Below are 23,569 nucleotides of genomic sequence, written 5' to 3'. Positions count from 1 at the left end.
TGCCACATTTCGAACAAGATAAAGCAAACTATTATTCTGTGGTGCTCACCTTAGCTTCAATGTGCCCAGTCACAAGTAAGCTGCCCACTAAAAGCAGAATTGTGCCTCCAAAGCAGAGCACTGATGCCAGGACTATTGACTTCCAAGGTATCTGAGCAGCTGGCTTCTCAAACTGCAAACAGTATACCTAAAGCTGTTAAATGCTTCATTTAATGAATCTAGTGTGAAAATTGAGCTCCCTTGTGTTTCTAAAATATACAGGTAATATCCACAACCTCTCTACAGATTATGCAGTAAAGTTATCAGTAGCTATTGCACCACATAACTATTTATTATATATAATGCATAACTATTTATTATACACAATAGATAACTATTTGTTATATACAAAAGACATCTTGCACATATCTGAAGATTTATTTCTTAATACAATGAGTACTTCTTACCCTTTTACTATTTTTGGCTAGCTATCACTAAGAAAGTAATGTACCTGACACAAGATATTTACTTAAAATTCACTCCCTTAAAAACTACAGGGGCAAGTGACTCCTTTTTAATGCTTCAAATATGCAATTTGAAGGGAATCTGATACATAGTAAACTGCTGTATAGCATAATTACCAGTAATTACATGTCAAGAAGAAAAAAAAAAACAAAGTGTGATAGCTACATATATGCATTATCTGTTGAAAAATCATCCAATTTACATAAGGAAATGCAAGTCTGAAATGAATAAATTTACAACTCAGGATGAAGGATTGTACTGACATGATGTATCAGATATAAAAAACTTTATTTGTCAAATATATAAAAAAATTTATTTGTCAAAGATATAAAAAAATAAAATTCTTAATGCTACTGGAAGAGCATTACGGACAACTCTGCAGTACACATTGCAAAGTAGGGCTTAAATGTGCTTGGCAAACAAACAGAAAATCAATAATGGTTGCCAGGCAGCAAGTACACACATTTCTGAAGAGAACTCAAACATATTGATTGGACATCTTGGTGGAACTCATGTCCAAATGCGGTGACATGACATGAATTAAAAAAAAAAACTTGTGGGTAAGTTACTCTGAAGATTTATTGGTTTAATAGCAAATAACACAACAACATTTCTTTACTGACATACATACAGTACACTGTCCCATAGTATGTTTTACCATGATGGTCTTTGTAATAGAATAATGGAAACCATTAATATCTCTGCCATGTTAAATAACAATTTTCCATTTTCTCTAATTTAACACTTAACATAACTGAAATCATATAAAACTGTACCCTCATGACAAAGTTCTTCATAACACTGGAATATTAGGCACCCATGGTAATTATACACTGTCTCTCCTCCCCTGCTTTCCTTTTAAAAAACAGTCATCACCACCATATGGTCTCAATTTATTCCCCCTAAGATGTGTAGGGCTATGGTTTTACCTCCACACTATTTACCATGAGGCTAATATAATAGAAGACAAAAATGAGCATGGCTATTGAATAACTGCTACAACGGTGTCTGTTCACAAAGTGTGCTCTATTTTGTTTCATTTGTCATCTGCATATTTTTCCAGTGTATTTCATTTTGAATATCCAAACACATTTCAACCCTTCTAAATACCCATTGTGGGTAATACACATCAGTTTGGTGGTGGTGACTTCACTGAAGACAACTGGTTTGAATCCTCTTGGTGGAAAGAAAAGTTTCAGTAGAAATATTTTGTAGCAAAGGGGAGAAGTGGTAGTATAAGTATTTTGGTCAGCACAGCCCACACACCAATATCCTAGGCTGTCTCCTGATTTTTTTCCTCATTATCTTAAGTATGAAGACATATGACACAAATCAGAGACTTGGTAAGTCAGGCAGCTTCCTAGGTCTATCCAAGGGCAGTGTACTATGTGCCAGCACAGGAGCCTACCTCCTCTCTTCCTTTTACTCCATAAAAAAAAAAAAAAACTACATAGTACAAGTGCACGTTACATACCTACACAAGATACAGACACATGCAATACCTGTTAATTTGTAAGGTTAGAGGGGGGCAAATCTTACCCTGGGCAGTAATGAAGAATTCTCATTTGTTCCGTATGCTCATATACACAAACTTTGGACCAATTTTAACTTGGAACATGTTTTCCAGACTTTCATGGAGCACACTCAACTTGTTCACTATGAAAGTTATGGATCTGGTCTACACAGCTATTTTCTTCTGTAGTGGAAATTTGCTGTTAAAATATCCTGCAGTAGTTACTCAGTAATGGCATGTTACATAAATTTAACAATGTTTATATACCTTGAAAAAAATTAAGTGCAACAGAAAAATGAACAGTGTTGGTTAATACTAATTGTTCTAACCCAAGAACACTGCAACCTTATAACATGAAAAAGCATAAACACATGAAAGACAATATATATATATATATAACAGACAACACACCAGTGGCTGGCAGAGCCTTGCACTCTGGCCTACATAGTAATTAGTTCTAACAGGGAGTGCAGCAACTGCTGTCGTACTAGCAGGCCCGGTGGTCTCTAGTGGTTGAATCAAGCACAAACTTTATGTGCAAACTATTAAGTCTGTACACTTTTTGCTTAATAATCCCATTTGTTACTCTCATTTTCTCCAAACAGACAGTTTATTTTCAGTTCATTTCTAAGTTCACAATCATTTGCAATACTAACGACAATCATTTTAATCTAAAATGTCACATGTCTTTTTTAATACAGAAATCTACCATCTTTTTCAGAGTGTGGTGCCATTTTTTGCTAAAACCTTAACTTTTTTGTCTCCCTTTCATCTACTTGGACAATTTGTCAATTTTGTCTTTGTAGCGTGCCACAGACAATTTGCAATGTTGTATTTGTATCTGGCATATAAATACAGTGAGATATAGTGCAGTCATATCACAAACCGACTATTGTCTAATACTTAGTGCTGTAACTACCAAATTTGCGTGGGCACATTTAGCAGTTTCAGCACTAAGTATTAGGCAATATCCAATTTGTGATATGACTGCACTATATCTCACTGGATTTATATGCCAGATACAAATATAACATTGCAAATTATTTACGGCATGCTGCAAAGACAAAATTGATAAACTGTTCAAACACACACACACACACAGGGGATAGGCAAAATAATGTGAACAGTGGTAGTAGTGTAATGGGATGGTTGTGTTTGACGGTCAACAACGCAGGCAAGGCCCGTGTTGCGCTGGACTGTGTGTGTTCATTATGGACCAGGCATCAGTGTAGGTTGTTTATGAGTAGTGCACACGTCATAACTTGCATTCAGAGGCCGAGGCTGAAGTGTAATGAAAGACCTAACAGAGTTCCACAGAAGGCAGATTGTGGGGGCCTGATTAGCTGGAGCATCAGTAACCAAAACAGCCAACTTATCAGCTGTTTCAACAATCACGACAGCCTACACAAAACATAGTAAGACATCATTGTGTAAATATAATAGTAAGTACAAATCAAAACTAAATGAAAGAGATTGTCATACGCTAACATGAATTGTGTCAAATCAACACAACTATGGTGGCTAAAGTGACTGCAGAGCTCAATAGCCATCTTCAAAACCCAATATATATCAACACTATCCTCCAAGAATTCCAGAAAGTGAATATTCATGGACGAGCTGCTATACCGAAACCTTTAGTGACAACAACCAACGTAAAGCATGATGTCAGCAGCATATATCCTGGATGGCTGATCAGTGGAAACACATCATATGGTCCACAAAGACAACATTTTCGTTATTTCCAACATCGGGCTAGGTTTACGTCTGGAGAACATTAAAAGAAGCCTACAATCCTGGCTGCTTGATTCCACTGGTTACACATTGAGGTGGAAGTGTGATGGTGTGGGCAGCCATATCATGGTATTCTGCTGGTTCCATCATTACTCTCAAAGGCCATGTTACAGCCCATTATTATGGTATCATTTTAGGTGATCAGGTGCACCTGATTCAAATGATGTTGCCCAAAGATGATGACATATTTCAGTATGATAATGCACCCATTCACACAGGCAGGACAATAGAATTGTGGTATGAGGAGTACACAACTGAGCTGCAGCATTTTCCCTGGCCAGCACAGTTCCCGGACTTGAACATTATTGAGCCCTTGTGGGCGGTGTTGCAGTGCCGACTCCGGAGCAGATTTCTGCCTCCCTCATTACTACATGAGTTAGAAGAGGTTGCAATTGAAGAGTAGCATAACATTCCACTGGGGACTATACAATTGTTACATGCCAGTATTCCAAGGTGGATTGCAGCTACAACGTATAAAAGGTACTCCCAACAAATGCAAAGCAGCACGGGATATTTTCAAATAACAACATTTCCAAGTCCAGGCACAAGACATACTTCTGGAGCAAGAGACAGTCAATAATTACTTAATACAGCTGAAAAACAAGTTCAAACAAAATGATACACATACATTCCGCTTGGTTCTGGGCCAATTGTAATGGATGCTTTCCATAGTATCTTCATCACTCCAAAGCAACTTGTAAACACTGTGTCAAAGTTCTACAATCTCAGAAGTATGGGCTCTTATTAATTCACAAATAATGACATAGTAGTAGTAGTAGTAGTAGTAGTAGTAGTAGTAGTAGTAGTAGTAGTAATAATAATAATAATAATAAACTTAAGAAAGACAATAAATATTTTCTGTCAGCCACTTATTTTTCATTTTCAATATGTCTGGAATTTTCCTTGATGTACTCAAAATGCTAAGTTACGCCAGTTTTCAGTTATGTACAGTTAGCTAAATAACTACTTCAAATAGCACGACCTCTCCAACAGTCTGGATTCCAACACGGTCAAAACGCTACTACAGCTGTCACTTAAGTGCTAACAGCTTTTGAGAATAAGGATCTGGTGTCGGTTGTACTTTGTGATCTCAGTAAAGTTTATGACTATATAATCTTTACCATCCTATTAGCAACACTGGAATTTTATGGTATACAAAACTTATCTTTAGTTCTAATCAAGTCCTGTTTAAGCGACAAGGCACATCATCACAGTTAAAAACAGATGCTCTTGACTGAAGGAGGTTGGGAGTAGTGTGATGGAGGGCTCAATCCTTCGTCCATTTCTTTTCATTGGTGTAATTCCCATACAGAAGCTAATATGGTAACATGTTATGCAGGTGATACAATATTGTTTTAATACACACCAAAACAGCATAGACATCCACTAGGCAACTCAAGAAAAATTAGAATCAGCAATGAATTGGTTTTATTGTAATGAACCCTCCTGCAACTATGTATATCATAAGCCAAAAACTGATGTACCTCCTATACAACATGATCAGATGATCTGCAACATGTATCTTATGAGACAAATAAAATCCTGATAAAACACAGGAACTAATTCTAGGATTAACTTAAGTTGTAAAAAGTATGTCAGTGAGACTTTAATACTGATTCCACTTTAAAGTGAAAGGAACATATTATCTAAGACTGCAAGAGAATAGTCATGTGTGCTGTCTTATATGAAAACTGGTAGTTGCAGTCACTAATGCTTAACTTAAGATGGTGTACGCCTATTCTGGCATTATTCTGTCACACATCTCCTACAGCATAACGATTTCAAGACATTCCTGTTGCATCAGTGAAATTCTGAAAAATAGAGGAGATACTCACTTTTGTTAACCTAAACGGCTATACAGCAATATTTTATGTCAGAAACAACTTACTGGTAAAAACGGGAAACTTACATTAAGTTACATGTTTAAAATATTTTTAATAAATTTTCAGAATCTGCTCAGTACTTACCCAATCATATTTGGTTATGGGCTGTTATTAATTCACAAATAATGATGTAGTAGTAGTAGTAGTAGTAGTAGTAGTAGTAGTAGTTATGGTTGGTTACTGAAACACCCCCACTACAAAGTACAGGGAATTTTTGAAATTATCAGTGTTTATATTAGGTTTTAGGAATCCCAATTCCGTTTTTAAAAAAGTGGGGACTAAACTGTAAAAATGTTTCTGTAAAAATACCATTGCTTTCAATTGTTTATTTAATTACCTAATCCAATCTGCTGCACATGAACAATGGTTGATAAATAATAGTGAATTTTGTCTTATTACCTGCAACAACACTGTGGAGATGGAACTGGTGTGCCTATTACATTCACCCATTATCATGTGAACCAAGTTTGAATACTTGAAAACCACTGAGTAACAGATTTGTATTATTGACCATTGTTCACTGTGGTTGTGTCTTTGTCATCTCAGTATATAGACTTTAGTATACAAACAACAACTTCTGTGTTCTGTTTTAATTAAACTGAAAGCAGAACAAGCATCTCTGTTGCCACTTACCATACAAAAGCTTATTATGGCATTTGAGTGCCATTCAGAATGGAAAAAAATAATTTATGCAATATTAAGAGAGTTATGTATTTAGATTTGCTTAGATGAAAGGCACAACAGAAGGAAAAATGCTGATGTAGTGCATTGTACCAATGCCTAAGGTACAATCTACAATCTAGAAAGTTAATCTGAGGACTTGTTTTTGTCTTTTGTCTTATTATTAATAAAACAAAAGGCTTCTTTATCAGAGAGAGAGAGAGAGAGAGAGAGAGAGAGATCCATGAACAATTTATGAGGAATAATCTTAAATCTTAGCTATCTTATTTTTACTTCCACGAGAAAAAAAAAGGTAGCACCCAATGTTTTACATTAGGTGTTTCCACACATTGGTGTTATCCAGGCTGAAGTAAGCATTTTAGCATTTTTTTTGGTTTACTTTCAACTATTAACATAGTCAGTAATTAAAACTTCCGGGCTAAGAGGCCGTGGTCCAATAGTAGAATTACTTCTCCCAGTTCATGTAAATAAAAAACTGTATTAATCATGTTTCCTTGCAGTACACGACTCTACAATGGTGCACGAGGATAATTCAGTGGTGAGCGGAGTTAATCAACTTGGCCAAAGATTTTTCTTTCTTCTTTTGGGCTTTAGCTTGCGGTGTGCTCGTACTCAAGTGTTTCTATTAGCTAATTTGTTGTTGTGTTCCAATGATGTCTGACGATAAGAAGCAATGTGAAGTTTGATTGCAAAATTCAAACTTCTCTCACATCGGTTGACTTACTTGATCTGCACAGCCGATCTTCTTCTCTGGATTGCCGGCTCTGTCGATCTCTAAAACCTTCTTCTCCAAAGAATAATGCTGGTTACGGTAATTTATAAGACACTCTATTTTTCAAATAATTTAGTACTTGAATAATACCTGTAGTTCAGTCATGATGTATTTCAACTTCCGCAAGTAACATATTCACCATTTCTCACATTAATATTCAAATGATAAGAAATCAACCAATTCATCTTGCTTTAGACTCAATTAAATACATCTGCAATATATTTGGTTTAACAACCACATAATATATGAACTTGTCTTGCCTCTAGCGAGTACAATGTGTGAAGTACAATTAACAATGATTCAACTGTTCTTCTTTTTCCTCGTTACAATAGACAACGATATAAAACACCATAAGATACATAAACACTCCTTGTTCTTCCGATATGTCTTCTGTGGCACAAGCGGTAAACACTTGGCGATGCTGTTCAACCACTGCGTCTACCTTGTGCTCGTGACTTCTTTCCAGCCTGCACACACAAACGGGTCGAGCAGGATGTATGTTCTCTCACACTTATTCTTAAAATATCATGTGTTCGAGATGGTAAAAGGACGAGTGGTTCTAGAATTTATGCGGAAATTCTCGAAGCACTACAGTGTTCTTGGATGTATTCTTGGATGTATTCTTTTCAGAGGCTTTGCTTGCTTTTTGATATAACATATTTTTGTAAACCATGAATTCCCCAACCCTTCAACCCTGTGCCCCCGCCTCAGCCACAGATGGCCAGTGTGTTGGATTTAACAAAAGTTTTTCAGTTTCAGAACCAACAATTCACTACCTTACTGATTACGGTACAACAACTAGTGGCTGTGCAAGCTGCATCAACTGCACAATCACAACCGACCAACCAAGTAGCCCAACAAGTGCCGCCGACCAGTATACCAACATTTTGACAATTTAAGGAAACAGAGGAGGAATGGATTGAATACCTGACTCAGTTCCAAGAACACTGTCAAGTTCATCGTGTTCAAGGTACTGCAAAGTTATAATACTTCCTTTTGATTGCGATTTCGCCAGTGTTCAAGTTAACACAAAAACCATTCCCAACCGTGTCTCTCGACAAACTTGTCTATAACAAAGTAGTTGCTGCAATAATCTAATACTATGACCAGCAAGTCCAAATAGCTGGAACTAGATATTAGTTCTTTCACTTGCAGAAAAAGCTGGAACCGACACACCACCAGTGGTACACAGAATTAACAGGCATGACATGAAATGTAAATTTAAGTGTAGTTGTGTCAACTTTTACAGTGATTTAATGACACTTGATGCAATAACATTAAATGTTCCAGGTAGCAGAATACGGGAACAGATCTTAAAGTACTCTGGCCATCAATTACCCAAGTATTGCAAATCTTAGAGCAATATGATTCAGTGCCATAGCGACCAATAAGTTTGACTACACCCCGATTTGTCAGGCTTTTTCGCAACCGCCCCAAGTAGCCACAACAACGAACTCATACACAGCTGCACGGACAGCCATGTAGAGAGGTAAACAGACCTGTGAACTTAGTGAAGTCTTGCCCGAGATGTTTTGCTTGTCATAAAACACAGGACTGCCCCTCACATAACGCAACGTGTTACATGTGTGGGACGAAATGGCAATGTCCAAGCAGTTTGTTTGCAACGGCACAAAAACGCCAATTTTGCCTGGTCCCAGAAAAAAACAGGCTTGTGCACATGCAGTGAACGCTGTGTTTTCAAAACCTACAACAAGTTCTGACGAAAGTAAGATTAAGACTGTGCTGCCTTCTCACCCTAGTGCTGTGAACAACAGTCTAACAAACTATTTGTCTCATTATGAATTGCTGGCCATCGTGTGAACTTCCAGTTAGCCACAGATGCCTCAGTAACTTTACTTAATCGTGCCATGTACCAATTGTTAGGCTCATCACTCCTTTCTAAATCTAGCAGGCACCTCACTGCTTGGAACAGACAGGAAATTCCAGTGCGTGGGCAGTGCAATTTGCCTGCCGCTTACAAATCGCACACTAGGGTAGTGAACTTTACTGTGCTGAAATCAAGAGACAGTGAAAACATATTTGGTTTAGATGCCTTTGATTTGTTTGAACTTAACATCGAAGACTATGTAATTTCAGTGTCTGCTTTTGAGCCAAAAGACAGCATAGCTAGCTTGCTAATGATTTCCTGGATTATTTTCAGAAGCAATGGGAAAAGCTAAAGGAATGTGAAAGGCTAATAACTTTGTAGCACATGTTACAGAGCAAGACAAAGCACACCCTAAGTTTTTCCGGGCCCGCCCCGTTCCAGTTACTATAAGAAACAAAGTAGCCAGTGAATTGAAAGAATTGCAAGATAATGTAATTGCTCCCATTCAAGCTAGTCAATGGGTAAGTCCTCTCATTTTGTTGCCTAAGCCTTCTGGTCGCATACGCATTTCTGTTGACTTCAAGTCTACAGTCAACACACAGACAATAGTTGACACTTATCTGTTACCTCACCCCAAGGAGCTCACGGCCAGGCTTGGTGCAGGACATTACTTTTGTATGTTAGATTTGCGTGATGCCTACTTGCAGTTTCCATTGGATGAAGAATCACAGAAACTGTTTTTTATAAATACACACTTAGGACTGTTTGAGTATTTGTGTTTGCCCTTCGGCAGTGCTTCCGCACATGCCATTTTTCAACATTACTTGGAACAGCTGACTGCAAAAAGCGCTATTTTGTTCAAACTACCTCGACAATATTGTCGTCTCAGGTCGTACAACAAAGGAACACATTGTCAATTTGTATAGTCTTTTTCAAGTGTTGTCAGAAGCAGGACTCAAGTGTCATTTCAAAAAGTGTGACTTTTTCCAAACTGAACTACAGTATTTAGGTCATGTGACAAAATCAGGGTGTGCATCCCCTCCAATCTCATTTGCTTGCAATCTGTGACCTGCCTGTTCCCTACGGAATTGGCACTGTGGTTTTTCACAGAATTGGTGCACAAGACAAACCCACTGTTATTGCTTCAAAGTTGTCAACTCAAACTCAGTGGAATTATTCACTAATTGAAAAAAGAGTCTCTCACAATTGCGTATGGTGTGACCATATTCCATTATTATTTGTATGGTCACACATTATTTTTGGCAACAGATCGCAAGCCTTTGCGGTCCTTGTTTCAACTGTCAAAGCTGGTTTCTACATGCACTAATCAAAATTGCATTGTTAGGCTTTGTTGCTTTCGCAGTATTGGTATGAAATTGTGTACAGATTTATGGCTAAGCATGGTGCTAAAGGAAAATTGCACAGGCCATGGAAGAAGACCTAGATCTCAAGATTTTGTTGCATTACATTCACATGCCTTGACCTCGTTCATTGAACAGCATCCAAAACTCAGTTGTGCACTGACATTTTGCACGTTGGCCTGACCTTTCAGTTCAACAGGGCGTGATTCCAGTTCAAAATGACAGTGGACAATTGGGTGTGCTTGCTCCCATGGTGTTGCAACAGGATGTGTTGTGACTGCTACACCAAGGACACTGGGGATTTGTTTGCACTAAACAGTTAGCGTGACAGCATTATACTTGGCACAGCATGGATGCCCATACTGAAGGGATGACATCACAGTGGTGCACATGCACGGAAAACCAATTTGCTCCACCATAAACCTTGTCAGCTTGGCCTAAGACTCAATTCTCATGGCAACGAGTGCACATAGACTTTGTGGGACCATTTTGGAATACTCGTCGGCTCATAGTAGTAGACTCTCTTAGCATATCACGTAGAACCATTCAAGTGTTATCCTCCATATTTTGCATAGAGGGTTTTCCAGAAGTATTGTGTCGGAAAACGGATCACAATTCACTTCATGTTACTTTGAACAGTTTTGTGATCAAAATTCATGTTCGTCATCTAACAAGAGCTCCGTTTCACCCCCAGTCCAATGGAGAAGCAGAAAGCTTTGTATGAACTTTTAAACAACAGATGCCCAAGCTTTGCACCACCCACACACGGGAACAGGCACCGCAACTCTTTCTCGCTCTCCTATCACTCCTTCTCATGAGACGGACCATCACCAGTGGAACTTCTGCATGGCCGCCACCATCAGACGCTGCTACAACTGCTACACTCACTGCAACATCTGGCACCACCAATGGTCTGCAAGTATCACTTTGTGCCATGTGATCTTGTTCTTTTCAGGGTTTATGGCAAACATGGGGACTGGGAAAGAGGTGTGATCCAGGAATGCACAGGCTCTTTTATGTGCTCGATTTCAGGTCCCGATGGTTTGCAGCGCCGCCACCAGAACCAAATTCATGCGTGTCATTTGCCCCATGATTCTGCTGCTTTTCTTCCCCCAGACTGAAGGCCTCAGGGGACCGCTCAGCCTTCACAGCTGCCCACTGGTGCCATCAGGGCACCCCAGGAGGAGCAGATGGATGATGCGCCCTCACTCCCACTGTCCCCAATCGCCGACCCAATGGACATGGGCCCATTGTCGCCATCATCACCCCAGGACATGCCCTCAAGCCCCGATGTGTGCCCAGGCGACAGTTTTCTGGATGATGTTCCTGTTGCCCTGCAAGCCAGTTGGCAGGGTACAGTCGAGGGTATGCTATCCTTCACAGTCATTATTAAAAATAAATAAACTAAATGAATACTGGGTGATAGTGTTAACTAAATATATGTCACAATTAAATTTTATTACAATGAAACAATGCTTTAGATGCAAAAGGCCACACGTATGGAGACAGAGTTCTCATGAAAGATAAGTAATTTAGACTGTAATTAATTGTAGTTGAACACTTTTAACTAATTAAATATGTTCTTTAGTGTACTCTTCAAGCTCACCATTAAAAGTTTTTCTTTTATTTGCGCAGTGTTCTAGTAATAGCGAAAAGTTCGTTTGTTTACTTACTGCTACTTAGGCCTAATTTTTCGAGTGTGCATATTTAGTGTTATACCGCAATTGGAAGCGCATTTGCTGTAGTTTAACTGATTAAATATGTTCATTAGGCTGCTGTTTAAGCTTACCATTAAAGGTTTTTCCTTTATTTGTTTATTGTTCCAGTAATCGCAAAAAGTTTGTTTTGTTTATATTTCACGGCTTTGCCTTACTTTCCGAGTGTCCACACTTACCATTATACCGCAATCTTATGTGCATTTGGTATAAATTAACTAATTAAATACGTTCATTAGTGTGCTCTTCAAGCTTGCCATTAAAGGTTTTTCTTTCATTTGCATATTCTTCCACTTATTGCAAAAAGTTCATTTTGTATAGGCCTAATTTTTGATCGTGCATATTTAGTGTTATATCACAAATTTAAGTGAATTTGGTAATAGTTTACTTACATATTAGTTTCCAAAACATATTTAGTATCCTTTTGCATCTGTATTTAATATATAATTGTTATCGCTTAGTAAATCCCTTAACTAATTTCCAAACTACCATGGATACTAAGTGTGTGAGCTGGAGTAGGAAAGTTAGTTCAATTAATGACTCAACAATTAGAAATTACAGAGAAAATCTTCAGCAGTTAGACTGGGATGAGGTGTACAAGGAACCTGATGCTAATTTAAAATATAACTTATTTCATGATACACTTGTAAGAAACCATGCAAAAAAACCTCGGCTTACTAAAGGAATAAAAATATCTTGTAACCACAAAAGGGAACTGTATCTAACAACAAAAAAGAGTAATGACCCAGAAACAGCCAAATATTATAAAAACTACTGTGCTACATTAAAAAAGGTCCAGAAGCATGTGCATCATGTCTGAGATTAATACCTCTGATAACAAAATCAAAACAATGTGGAATATTATTACACGGGAGACAGGGCAACCAAGAGTACAGGATGACAGCATCACCATCAAAGCGTATGGAAACTTGATAAACAACAAGCCGGAAGTTGAAAACATTTTGAATAATCATTTTTTAAATGTTGTAGAGAAAATAGGATCTAAATGTTCATTAGAAGAAGCAAGGCAGTTAATGGAAGAGGCCTTACCCACACCATTTGATACAACTGAAATTTCACCCACCTCTCCTTCTGAAATTAGGAAGATAATAAACTCTCTCAAGAATAAAAGCTCACATGGAATTGATGGCATTTCCAGCAGGATAATAAAAGCTTGTTCCCAAGAAATAAGTGGGATTCTTAGCCACATGTGTAATAGCTCTCTGAAGCATGGTATTTTCCCAGATAGACTGAAGTATGCCATTGTTAAGCCACTGCATAAAAAAGGGGATACATCTGATGTCATCAACTACCGCCCAATCTCTCTTCTGACTGCCTTATCCTTGAAAAAGTAATGTATTGTAGAGTAGCTTCACACCTTTGTAAAAATAAAGTTTTAACAAAATGTCAGTTTGGTTTCCAGAAGGGTTTTTCAACGGAAAATGCTATATATATATTTTCACTAATTAAATATTAAATGCTCTGAGTAACTGGAAGTCACCTGTTGGGATTTTTTGTGATCTATCAACGGCTTTTGATTGTGTAAATCATGGAATACTTCTGGATAAGCTCAAGTACTGAGGTATGAATGGGACAGTGCTTAAATGGTTTAAATCATACTTAACTGGAAGAGTGCAGAAAGTTGAAATAAGCAGTTCACATAACATGCAAAAAACTGGTGATTTCTCAAACTGGGGAACAATCAAGAATGGGGTGCCACAAGGTTCAGTCTTGGGTCCTTTGCTGTTCTTAATATATGTTAATGACTTGCCATTCTATATTCACGAAGATGCAAAGCTGGTACTTTTTTCCAATGATGCAAGTATAGCTATCACACCCAACACACAAGAATTAACTGGTGACATTGTAAACAATGTTTTTCAGAAAATCATTAAGTGTTTCTCTGCAAATGGGCTCTCATTAAACTTTGACAAAACACCATATATACAGTTCCACACAGTAAGTGGAATGACACCATTAATAAATATAGACTTCGATCAGAAATCGGTAGCTAAGGTAGAATATTCAAAATTTCTAGGTGTATGCATTGATGAGGGGTTGAACTGGAAAAAACACACTAAGGATCTGCTGAAACGTTTGAGTTCAGCTACTTATGCTATTAGGGTCATTGCAAATTTTGGCGATATACATCTCAGTAAATTAGCTTACCACGCCTATTTTCATTCTCTGCTTTCGTATGGCATCATATTCTGGGGTAACTCATCGTTGAGTAAAAAAGTGTTCATTGCACAAAAGCGTCTAATCAGAATAATTGCTGGAGCTCATCCAAGATCATCCTGCAGACACTTATTTAATGAGCTGGAGATCTTCGCTGTAGCCTCACAATATATATATTCACTTATGAAATTTGTTATTAAAAATCCGAATGAATTCAAAAGTAATAGCAGTGTACATGGCTACAACACTAGGAGAAAGGATGATCTTCACTACTCAATGTTAAATCTAACTTTGGCTCAGAAGGGGGTACATTATGCTGCCACAAAAGTCTTTGGTCACTTACCTAACAGCATAAAAAGTCTGACAGATAGCCATATAGCATTTAAAAGGAAATTAAAAGAATTTCTTAATGGTAACTCCTTCTACTCATTAGATGAATTTTTGGATACAGTAAGTGGGTAATTTCCCCAACCCCAACAAAAAAGTGTCATGTAATATTTTGTGTAATGTACTGTCTATACAAGACACCTTTTATTAACCTGACACGTTCCACATCATTACGAAGTGTCGTATTCATGATCTATGGAATAAGTACTAATCTAATCTAATCTAATAAACCATTTAAATAGGCAACAGCCATAAGATCAGTTGTAGAGTAATGTGAATTATTTCCTCATTTTCAAAAATTTATATCTTTGTTCAGTCAGATATCAATGTTGAAATTTTTAGAATACGTTGCTTTCGTATAGGTGTACAAACTGTGCAAAAATCATATTTTTATATTCAGTACCACCTGAGATAATTAACCCCAAACTTTACAAACAATGAAAATTTTCAAATTTCTAAAATTCACAAGAAATTAAGGAAACATTTGTAAGTGTTCTTGCTCTATAAGAAGCTAGTAGTGTGTGATATCTAACAATAGGAAAAAATATACTCTCATAAATCACTCCTTGTTTGTTATTTTTGGGCCTAAAAAGTGGATTTTTGAACATTTGGATACCAAAATTTGGAGGTCATTTTGACTGGTTATTTTTGAATTTAGGGATTTTGTGTAACAGACAAAGTTGTAGAGGACACTTTTCTAAAAACAATCATGTCAATTGCAATGTTGTAACTTAACCCAGTCCAGAGATATTCGTATTTTTGCTAACGTCTCTAAACTGAAACATCGTCACGCTCTAACAAATGAAAATGGGCGCCATTCAGTAAAGATGAAAGGTAAAATGTTTTAAAAAACTGTTTCGAACGTCTCAATTATAGGGTAATTACATATCAAGAAAATTAAAATAATTAAAAATGGTGAAGCAACCAACTTAATTTTTATTGGAACACTTCATTTGGACTGACTGACCCTGCTGCACATGCAGTATGACATTGCAGAGCCATATGCTGAACACAATGGTCTTTGCTCTTGGTAGTGTCATGTGGCCATCTGGGGCCCAGTCTTCTTGTAACCGTACTTTCTTATGACCACCACTGCCAGCAACCATGTGTAGTGGCTCCATTCCTGCCAAGTCTTTTGTGCAGTATTCTGGAAAGAACATCCAGTTTCTCATAGCATCATTAAATGACCTCCTGCAAACTCAGCGAGGTGTTGATAATGGTGCCTTTGTCATCTTGAAGGCATTCTTGACTAACATCAACTCATGACATCCAATCTCAAAGATAACTAAAGCTCTTGACCATTACACTGTATATTTAATGAAAAATTGATTTGCACTCTTACCTGACTGGTACGAAATCTGAATAGATTTCATCTTTCGGAAGTAGAAACACACTTGCCAACTTTTGTTTTTGTCACACAACTCCTTCTAGGTGTTAAGATTTTTTTTCCTGTCAAATGTGTTACCTATCTGATACAGTAGAGGCCTTTTATCTGTACTAGTTAACAAGAGGAGAATGATCTTCTTGCAGAAATAGCAAACAGCCAATCAGTTGCCAAATAGAAGTATTAAAACCCATTTACCATGGTTTCAACATTTACAAAATATGTTTTCTTCAGGAGGAAATATTGACAACTGGATTACATGTTATGTTGTAGCAGAGGTACATTAAAATACAGCTGAAAGGTGTCATTCAAATATCCTCTGCCACAACATGTAATCCAGTTGTCAATATTTCCTTCTGAAGAAGACTTTTTGTAACTATGGTAAAAGGCTTTTAATAAACCTTCCATTTTGCAGCTGATTGGCCATTTACTATTTCTACAAGAAGATTTCATCCTATGGTTGCTGCTCCAGCCAGGTACACAGTTTGGAAGAGAATGATGATGTGAGCTACTGAAATAGGATAATATACGAAAGTATAGTAACTTTCGGGTCGACAGAAGCGTCCGATCCCACGCGTCGGCTTTGACCTGTGACGTAAGGGTATTGTCGTGTGTGGCGTCATGACGGCGTGGAGTTTGGTTTGAGTGTGGCTGTCTCCAGTTCTGTTTTATCTTATTTTATTTACTTTTCTGATCTGTTCGTTCTATCTCATGAGATTTTTTTTTTTTTAGTTTAAAAACACTTATTACTTATTTTAATTATCTGTTTCCTCCAATTTCTGTTTTAGTTTATTATATTTATCTTTCTGATCTGTTCGTTCTATCCTGTGAGATTTCTTTTTTTTAAAAGACAAAAAACACTAATCAGCTACTGAAGCATCTTTATCTTCTATGGGTTGCAGGGGTTACGACCCCTGGGGAGGTGGGTGGGTATTCATGCATGGCTGTCTTCACTTACACGTTGTAGCTACACAAGGCGTCTAAATTTGTTTATATTTAGTTTGCCCCCCCACCCAAAACACCCCATTTCCCGCGCTTGTCCCGTTAGTGTCATTAGGCTTCTTGTGGAAAGTGTGTGTGTTTGTTTTTGTTTCCGCCATATTTGTGACGTCATGGGTCAAAGCAGACAGGCGGGATCGGACGCTTCTGTATTTCCTAACTTTCTAACACAAGAATTAAAATGAGTGACTAGAGTTACAAACAATTAGTACTCCACATCTGACACCTACATCTACATCTAGATCTACATCTACATCTACATCTACATCCATACTCCGCAAGCCACTTGACGGTGTGTGGCGGAGGGTACTTTGAGTACCTCTATCGGTTCTCCCTTCTATTCCAGACTCGTATTGTTCGTGGAAAGAAGGATTGTCAGTGTGCTTCTGTGTGGGCTCTAATCTCTCTGATTTTATCCTCATGGTCTCTTCGTGAGATATACGTAGGAGGGAGCAATATACTGCTTGACTCTTCGGTGAAGGTATGTTCTCGAAACTTCAACAAAAGCCTGTACCGAGCTACTGAGCGTCTCTCCTGCAGAGTCTTCCACTGCAGTTTATCTATCATCTCCGTAACGCTTTTGCAATTACTAAATGATCCTGTAACGAAGCGTGCTGCTCTCCGCTGGATCTTCTCTCTCTCTTCTATCAACCCTATCTGGCACGGATCCCACACTGCTGAGCAGTATTCAAGCAGTGGGCGAACAAGTGTACTGTAACCTACTTCCTTTGTTTTCGGATTGCATTTCCTTAGGATTCTTCCAATGAATCTCAGTCTGGCATCTGCTTTACCAACGATCAACTTTATATGTTCATTCCATTTTAAATCACTCCTAATGCGTACTCCCATATAATTTATGGAATTAACTGCTTCCAGTTGCTGACCTGCTATTTTGTAGCTAAATGATAAGGGATCCATCTTTCTATGTATTCACAGCACATTACACTTGTCTACATTGAGATTCAACTGCCATTCCCTGCACCATGCGTCAATTCGCTGCAGATCCTCCTGCATTTCAGTACAATTTTCCATTGTTACAACCTCTCGATATACCACAGCATCATCCGCAAAAAGCCTCAGTGAACTTCCGATGTCATCAACAAGGTCATTTATGTATATTGTGAATAGCAACGGTCCTACGACACTCCCCTGCGGCACACCTGAAATCACTCTTACTCCGGAAGATTTCTCTCCATTGAGAATGACATGCTGCGTTCTGTTATCTAGGAACTCTTCAATCCAATCACACAATTGGTCTGATAGTCCATATGCTCTTACTTTGTTCATTAAAAGACTGCGGGGAACTGTATCGAATGCCTTGCGGAAGTCAAGGAACATGGCATCTACCTGTGAACCCGTGTTTATGGCTCTCTGAGTCTCGTGGACGAATAGCGCGAGCTGGGTTTCACACGAGCGTCTTTTTCGAAACCCATGCTGATTCCTACAGAGTAGATTTCTAGTCTCCAGAAAAGTCATTATACTCAAACATAATACGTGTTCCAAAATTCTACAACTGATCGACGTTAGAGATATAGGTCTACAGTTCTGCACATCTGTTCGACGCCCCTTCTTGAAAACGGGGATGACTTACGCCCTTTTCCAATCCTTTGGAACGCTACTCTCTTCTAGAGACCTACGGTACACCGCTGCAAGAAGGGTGGGGGGGGGGGGGGGGGGGGCAGTTCCTTTGCTTTTTTTTTTTGGTCATCAGTCTACTGACTGGTTTGATGCAGCCTGCCACGAATTCCTTTCCTGTGCTAACCTCTTCATCTCAGAGTAGCACTTGCAACCTACGTCTTCAATTATTTGCTTGACGTATTCCAATCTCTGTCTTCTTCTACAGCTTTTGCCCTCTACAGCTCCCTCTAGTACCATGTCTTAGCAGATGTCCTATCATCCTGTCCCTTCTCCGTATCAGTATTTTCCACATATTCCTTTCCTCCCCGATTCTGCGTAGAACCTCCTCATTCCTTACCTTATCAGTCCACCTAATTTTCAACATTCGTCTATAGCACCACATCTCAAATGCTTCGATTCTCTTCTGTTCCGGTTTTCCCACAGTCCATGTTTCACTACCATACAATGCTGTACTCCAGACGTACATCCTCAGAAATTTCTTCCTCAAATTAAGGCCGGTATTTGATATTAGTAGACTTCTCTTGGCCAGAAATGACTTTTTTGCCATAGCGAGTCTGCTTTAGATGTCCTCCTTGCTCCGTCCGTCATTGGTTATTTTACTGCCTAGGTAGCAGAATTCCTTAACTTCATTGACTTCGTGACCATCAATCCTGATGTTAAGTTTCTCGCTGTTCTCATTTCTACTACTTCTCATTACCTTCGTCTTTCTCCGATTTACTCTCAAACCATACTGTGTACTCATTAGACTGTTCTTTCCGTTCAGCAGATCATTTAATTCTTCTCCACTTTCACTCAGGATAGCAATGTCATCATCGAATCCTATCATTGATATCCTTTCATCTTGTATTTTAATTCCACTCCTGAACCTTTCTTTTATTTCCATCATTGCTTCCTCGATGTACAGATTGAAGAGTAGGGGCGAAAGACTACAGCCTTGTCTTACACCCTTCTTAATACGAGCACTTCGTTCTTGATCGTCGACTCTTATTATTCCCTCTTGGTTGTTGTACATATTGTATATGACCCGTCTCTCCCTATAGCTTACCCCTACTTTTTTCAGAATCTCGAACAGCTTGCACCATTTGATATTGTCGAACGCTTTTTCCAGGTCGACAAATCCTATGAAAGTGTCTTGATTTTTCTTTAGCCTTGCTTCCATTATTAGCCGTAACGTCAGAATTGCCTCTCTCGTCCCTTTACTTTTCCTAAAGCCAAACTGATCGTCACCTAGTGCATTCTCAATTTTCTTTTCCATTCTTCTGTATATTATTCTTGTAAGCAGCTTCGATTCATGAGCTGTTAAGCTGATTGTGAGATAATTCTCGCACTTGTCAGCTCTTGCCGTCTTCGGAATTGTGTGGATGATGCTTTTCCGAAAGTCAGATGGTATATCGCCAGACTCATATATTCTACATACCAACGTTAATAGTCGTTTTGTTGCCACTTCCCCCAATGATTTTAGAAATTCTGATGGAATGTTATCTATCCCTTCTGCCTTATTTGACCGTAAGTCCTCCAAAGCTCTTTTAAATTCCAATTTTAATACTGGATCCCCCATCTCTTCTAAATCGACTTCTGTTTCTTCTTCTATCACATCAGACAAATCTTCACCCTCATAGAGGCTTTCAATGTATTCTTTCCACCTATCTGCTCTCTCCTCTGCATTTAACAGTGGAATTCCCGTTGCACTCTTAGTGTTACCACCGTTGCTTTTAATGTCACCAAAGGTTGTTTTGACTTTCCTGTATGCTGAGTCTGTCCTTCCGACAATCATATCTTTTTCGATGTCTTCACATTTTTCCTGCAGCCATTTCGTCTTAGCCTACCTGCACTTCCTATTTATTTCATTCCTCAGCGACTTGTATTTCTATATTCCTGATTTTCCCGGAACATGTTTGTACTTCCTCCTTTCATCAATCAACTGAAGTATTTCTTCTGTTACCCATGGTTTCTTCGCAGCTACCTTCTTTGTACCTATGTTTTCCTTCCCAACTTCTGTGATGGCCCTTTTTAGAGATGCCCATTCCTCTTCAACTGTACTGCCTACTGCACTATTCCTTATTGCTGTATCTATAGCGTTATAGAACTTCAAACGTATCTCGTCATTCCTTAGTACTTCCGTATCCCACTTCTTTGCGTATTGATTCTTCCTGACTAATGTCTTGAACTTCAGCCTACTCTTCATCACTACTATATTGTGATTTGAGTCTATATCTGCTCCTGGGTACGCCTTACAATCCAGTATTTGATTTCGGAATCTCTGTCTGACCATGATGTAATCTAATTGAAATCTTACCGTATCTCCCGGCCTTTTCCAAGTATACCTCCTCCTCTTGTGATTCTTGAACAGGGTATTCGCTATTACTAGCTGAAACTTGTTACACAACTCAATTAGTCTTTCTCCTCTTTCATTCCTTGTCTCAAGCCCATATTCTCCTGTAACCTTTTCTTTTACTCCTTCCCCTACAACTGCATTCCAGTCACCCATGACTATTAGATTTTCGTCCCCCTTTACATACTGCATTACCCTTTCAATATCCTCATACACTTTCTCTATCTGTTCATCTTCAGCTTGCGACGTCGGCATGTATACCTGAACTATCGTTGTCGGTGTTGGTCTGCTGTTGATTCTGATTAGAACAACCCGGTCACTGAATTGTTCACAGTAACACACCCTCTGCCCTACCTTCCTATTCATAACGAATCCTTCACCTGTTATACCATTTTCTGCTGCTGTTGATATTACCCGATACTCATCTGACCAGAAATCCTTGTCTTCCTTCTACTTCACTTCACTGACCCCTACTATATCTAGATTGAGCCTTTGCATTTCCCTTTTCAGATTTTCTAGTTTCCCTACCACGTTCAAGCTTCTGACATTCCACGCCCCGACTCGTAGAACGTTATCCTTTCGTTGATTATTCGATCTTTTTCTCATGGTAACCTCCCCCTTGGCAATCTCCTCCCGGAGATCGGAATGGGGGACTATTCCGGAATCTTTTGCCAATGGAGAGATCATCAGGACACTTCTTCAAATACAGGCCACACATCCTGTGGATACACGTTACGTGTCTTTAATGCAGTGTTTTCCATTGCCTTCTGCATCCTCATGTCGTTGATCATTGCTGATTCTTCCGCCTTTAGGGGCAATTTCCCACCCGTAGGACAAGAGAGTGCCCTGAACCTCTATCCGCTCCTCCGTCCTCTTTGACAAGGCCGTTGGAAGAATTTACCCTGTGTAAAATCGAACTGGTATCCCATCAGGTCCAGCGGCCTTTCCTCTTTTGAGCGATTTTAATTGTTTCTCTATCCCTCTGTCGTCTATTTCGATATCTACCATTCTGTCATCTGTGCGAAAATCTAGAGAAGGAACTACAGTGCAGTCTTCCTCCGTGAAACAGCTTTGGAAAAAGACATTTAGTATTTTGGCCTTTAGTCTGTCATCCTCTGTTTCAGTACCATTTTGGTCACAGAGTGTCTGGACATTTTGTTTTGATCCACCTACCGCTTTGACATAAGACCAAAATTTCTTAGGATTTTCTGCCTAGTCACTACACAGAACTTTACTTTCGAATTCATTGAACGCCTCTCGCATAGCCCTCCTCACACTACATTTCGCTTTGCGTAATTTTTGTTTGTCTGCAAGGGTTTGGCTATGTTTATGTTTGCTGTGAAGTTCCCTTTGCTTCCGCAGCAGTTTTCTAACTCTGTTGTTGTACCACGGTGGCTCTTTTCCATCTCTTACGATCTTGCTTGGCACATGCTCATCTAACGCATATTGTACGATGGTTTTGAACTTTGTCCACTGATCCTCAACACTACCTGCACTTGAGACAAAACTTTTGTGTTGAGTCATCAGGTACTCTGTAAACTGCTTTTTGTCACTTTTGCTAAACAGAAAAATCTTCCTACCTTTTTTCACATTTCTATTTACGGCTGAAATCATCGATGCAGTAACCGCTTTATGATCACTGATTCCCTGTTCTGCATTAACTGTTTCAAATAGTTCGGGTCTGTTTGTCACCAGAAGGTATAATATGTTATCGCCACGAGTCGGTTCTCTGTTTAACTGCTCAAGGTAGTTTTCAGATAATGCACTTAAAAAGATTTCACTGGATTCTTTGTCCCTGCCAACCGTTATAAGCGTCTGAGTCTCCCAGTCTATATCCCGAAAATTAAAATCTCCTCCCAGAACTATAACATGGTCGGGAAATCTACTCGAAATATTTTCCAAATTTTCCTTCAGGTGCTCTGCCACAACAACTGCTGAGCCAGGGGGCCTATAGAGACTTCCAATTACCATGTTTGAGCCTGCTTTAACCGTGTCCTTCGCCCAAATTATTTCACATTTCGGATCTCCGTCAATTTCCTTCGATACTATTGCACTTTTTATCGCTATAAACACTCCTACCCCTTCACTGTCCAGCCTGTCTCTGCGGTATACATTCCAATCTGAGTTTAGAATCTCATTACTGTATAAATCTGGTTTCAGCCAACTTTCTGTCCCTAGTACTATGTGGGCATTGTGACCATTTATTAATGAGAGCAGTTCTGGGACCTTTCTATAGACGCTCCTGCAGTTTACTATCAGCACATTAATACTGTTATTCCCTGTTGCATTTTGCCTACTCCTACCTTGCCATGTCTCAGAAGGTGTCTTGTCAGGCCTAGGGAGGGAATTCTCTAACCTAAAAAAACCCACATGTGCACTCCACACGTACTCCGCTACCCTTGCAGCCGCTTCCGGTGTGTAGTGCACGCCTGACCTATTCAGGGGGACCCTACATTTCTCCACCCGATATCGGAGGTCGAGAAATTTGCACCCCAGATCTCCGCAGAATCGTCTGAGCCTCTGGTCTAAGCCTTCTACTCGGCTCCAAACCAGAGGACTGCGATCGGTTCTGGAAACGATACTACAAATAGTTAGCTCAGATT

The 23,569-nt window shown here is 38.9% G+C and overlaps 1 protein-coding gene across 1 annotated transcript in view; it reads right to left on the bottom strand.

The window, feature by feature from the left end:
- LOC124587293 overlaps nucleotides 1-23,569 on the bottom strand; it is a 40,961-nt gene that overhangs the window by 3,207 nt on the left and 14,185 nt on the right. Inside the window, exon 3 of the mRNA XM_047131436.1 lies at nucleotides 50-172. Within this exon, the coding sequence (XP_046987392.1) occupies nucleotides 50-172 (123 nt within the window). The remainder of the gene's footprint in view (nucleotides 1-49; nucleotides 173-23,569) is intronic.

This window comes from Schistocerca americana, chromosome 1 (genome assembly GCF_021461395.2).
Source record: "Schistocerca americana isolate TAMUIC-IGC-003095 chromosome 1, iqSchAmer2.1, whole genome shotgun sequence".
NCBI lineage: Eukaryota > Metazoa > Arthropoda > Insecta > Orthoptera > Acrididae > Schistocerca > Schistocerca americana.
This window is presented reverse-complemented; position numbering and strand designations above follow the sequence as displayed.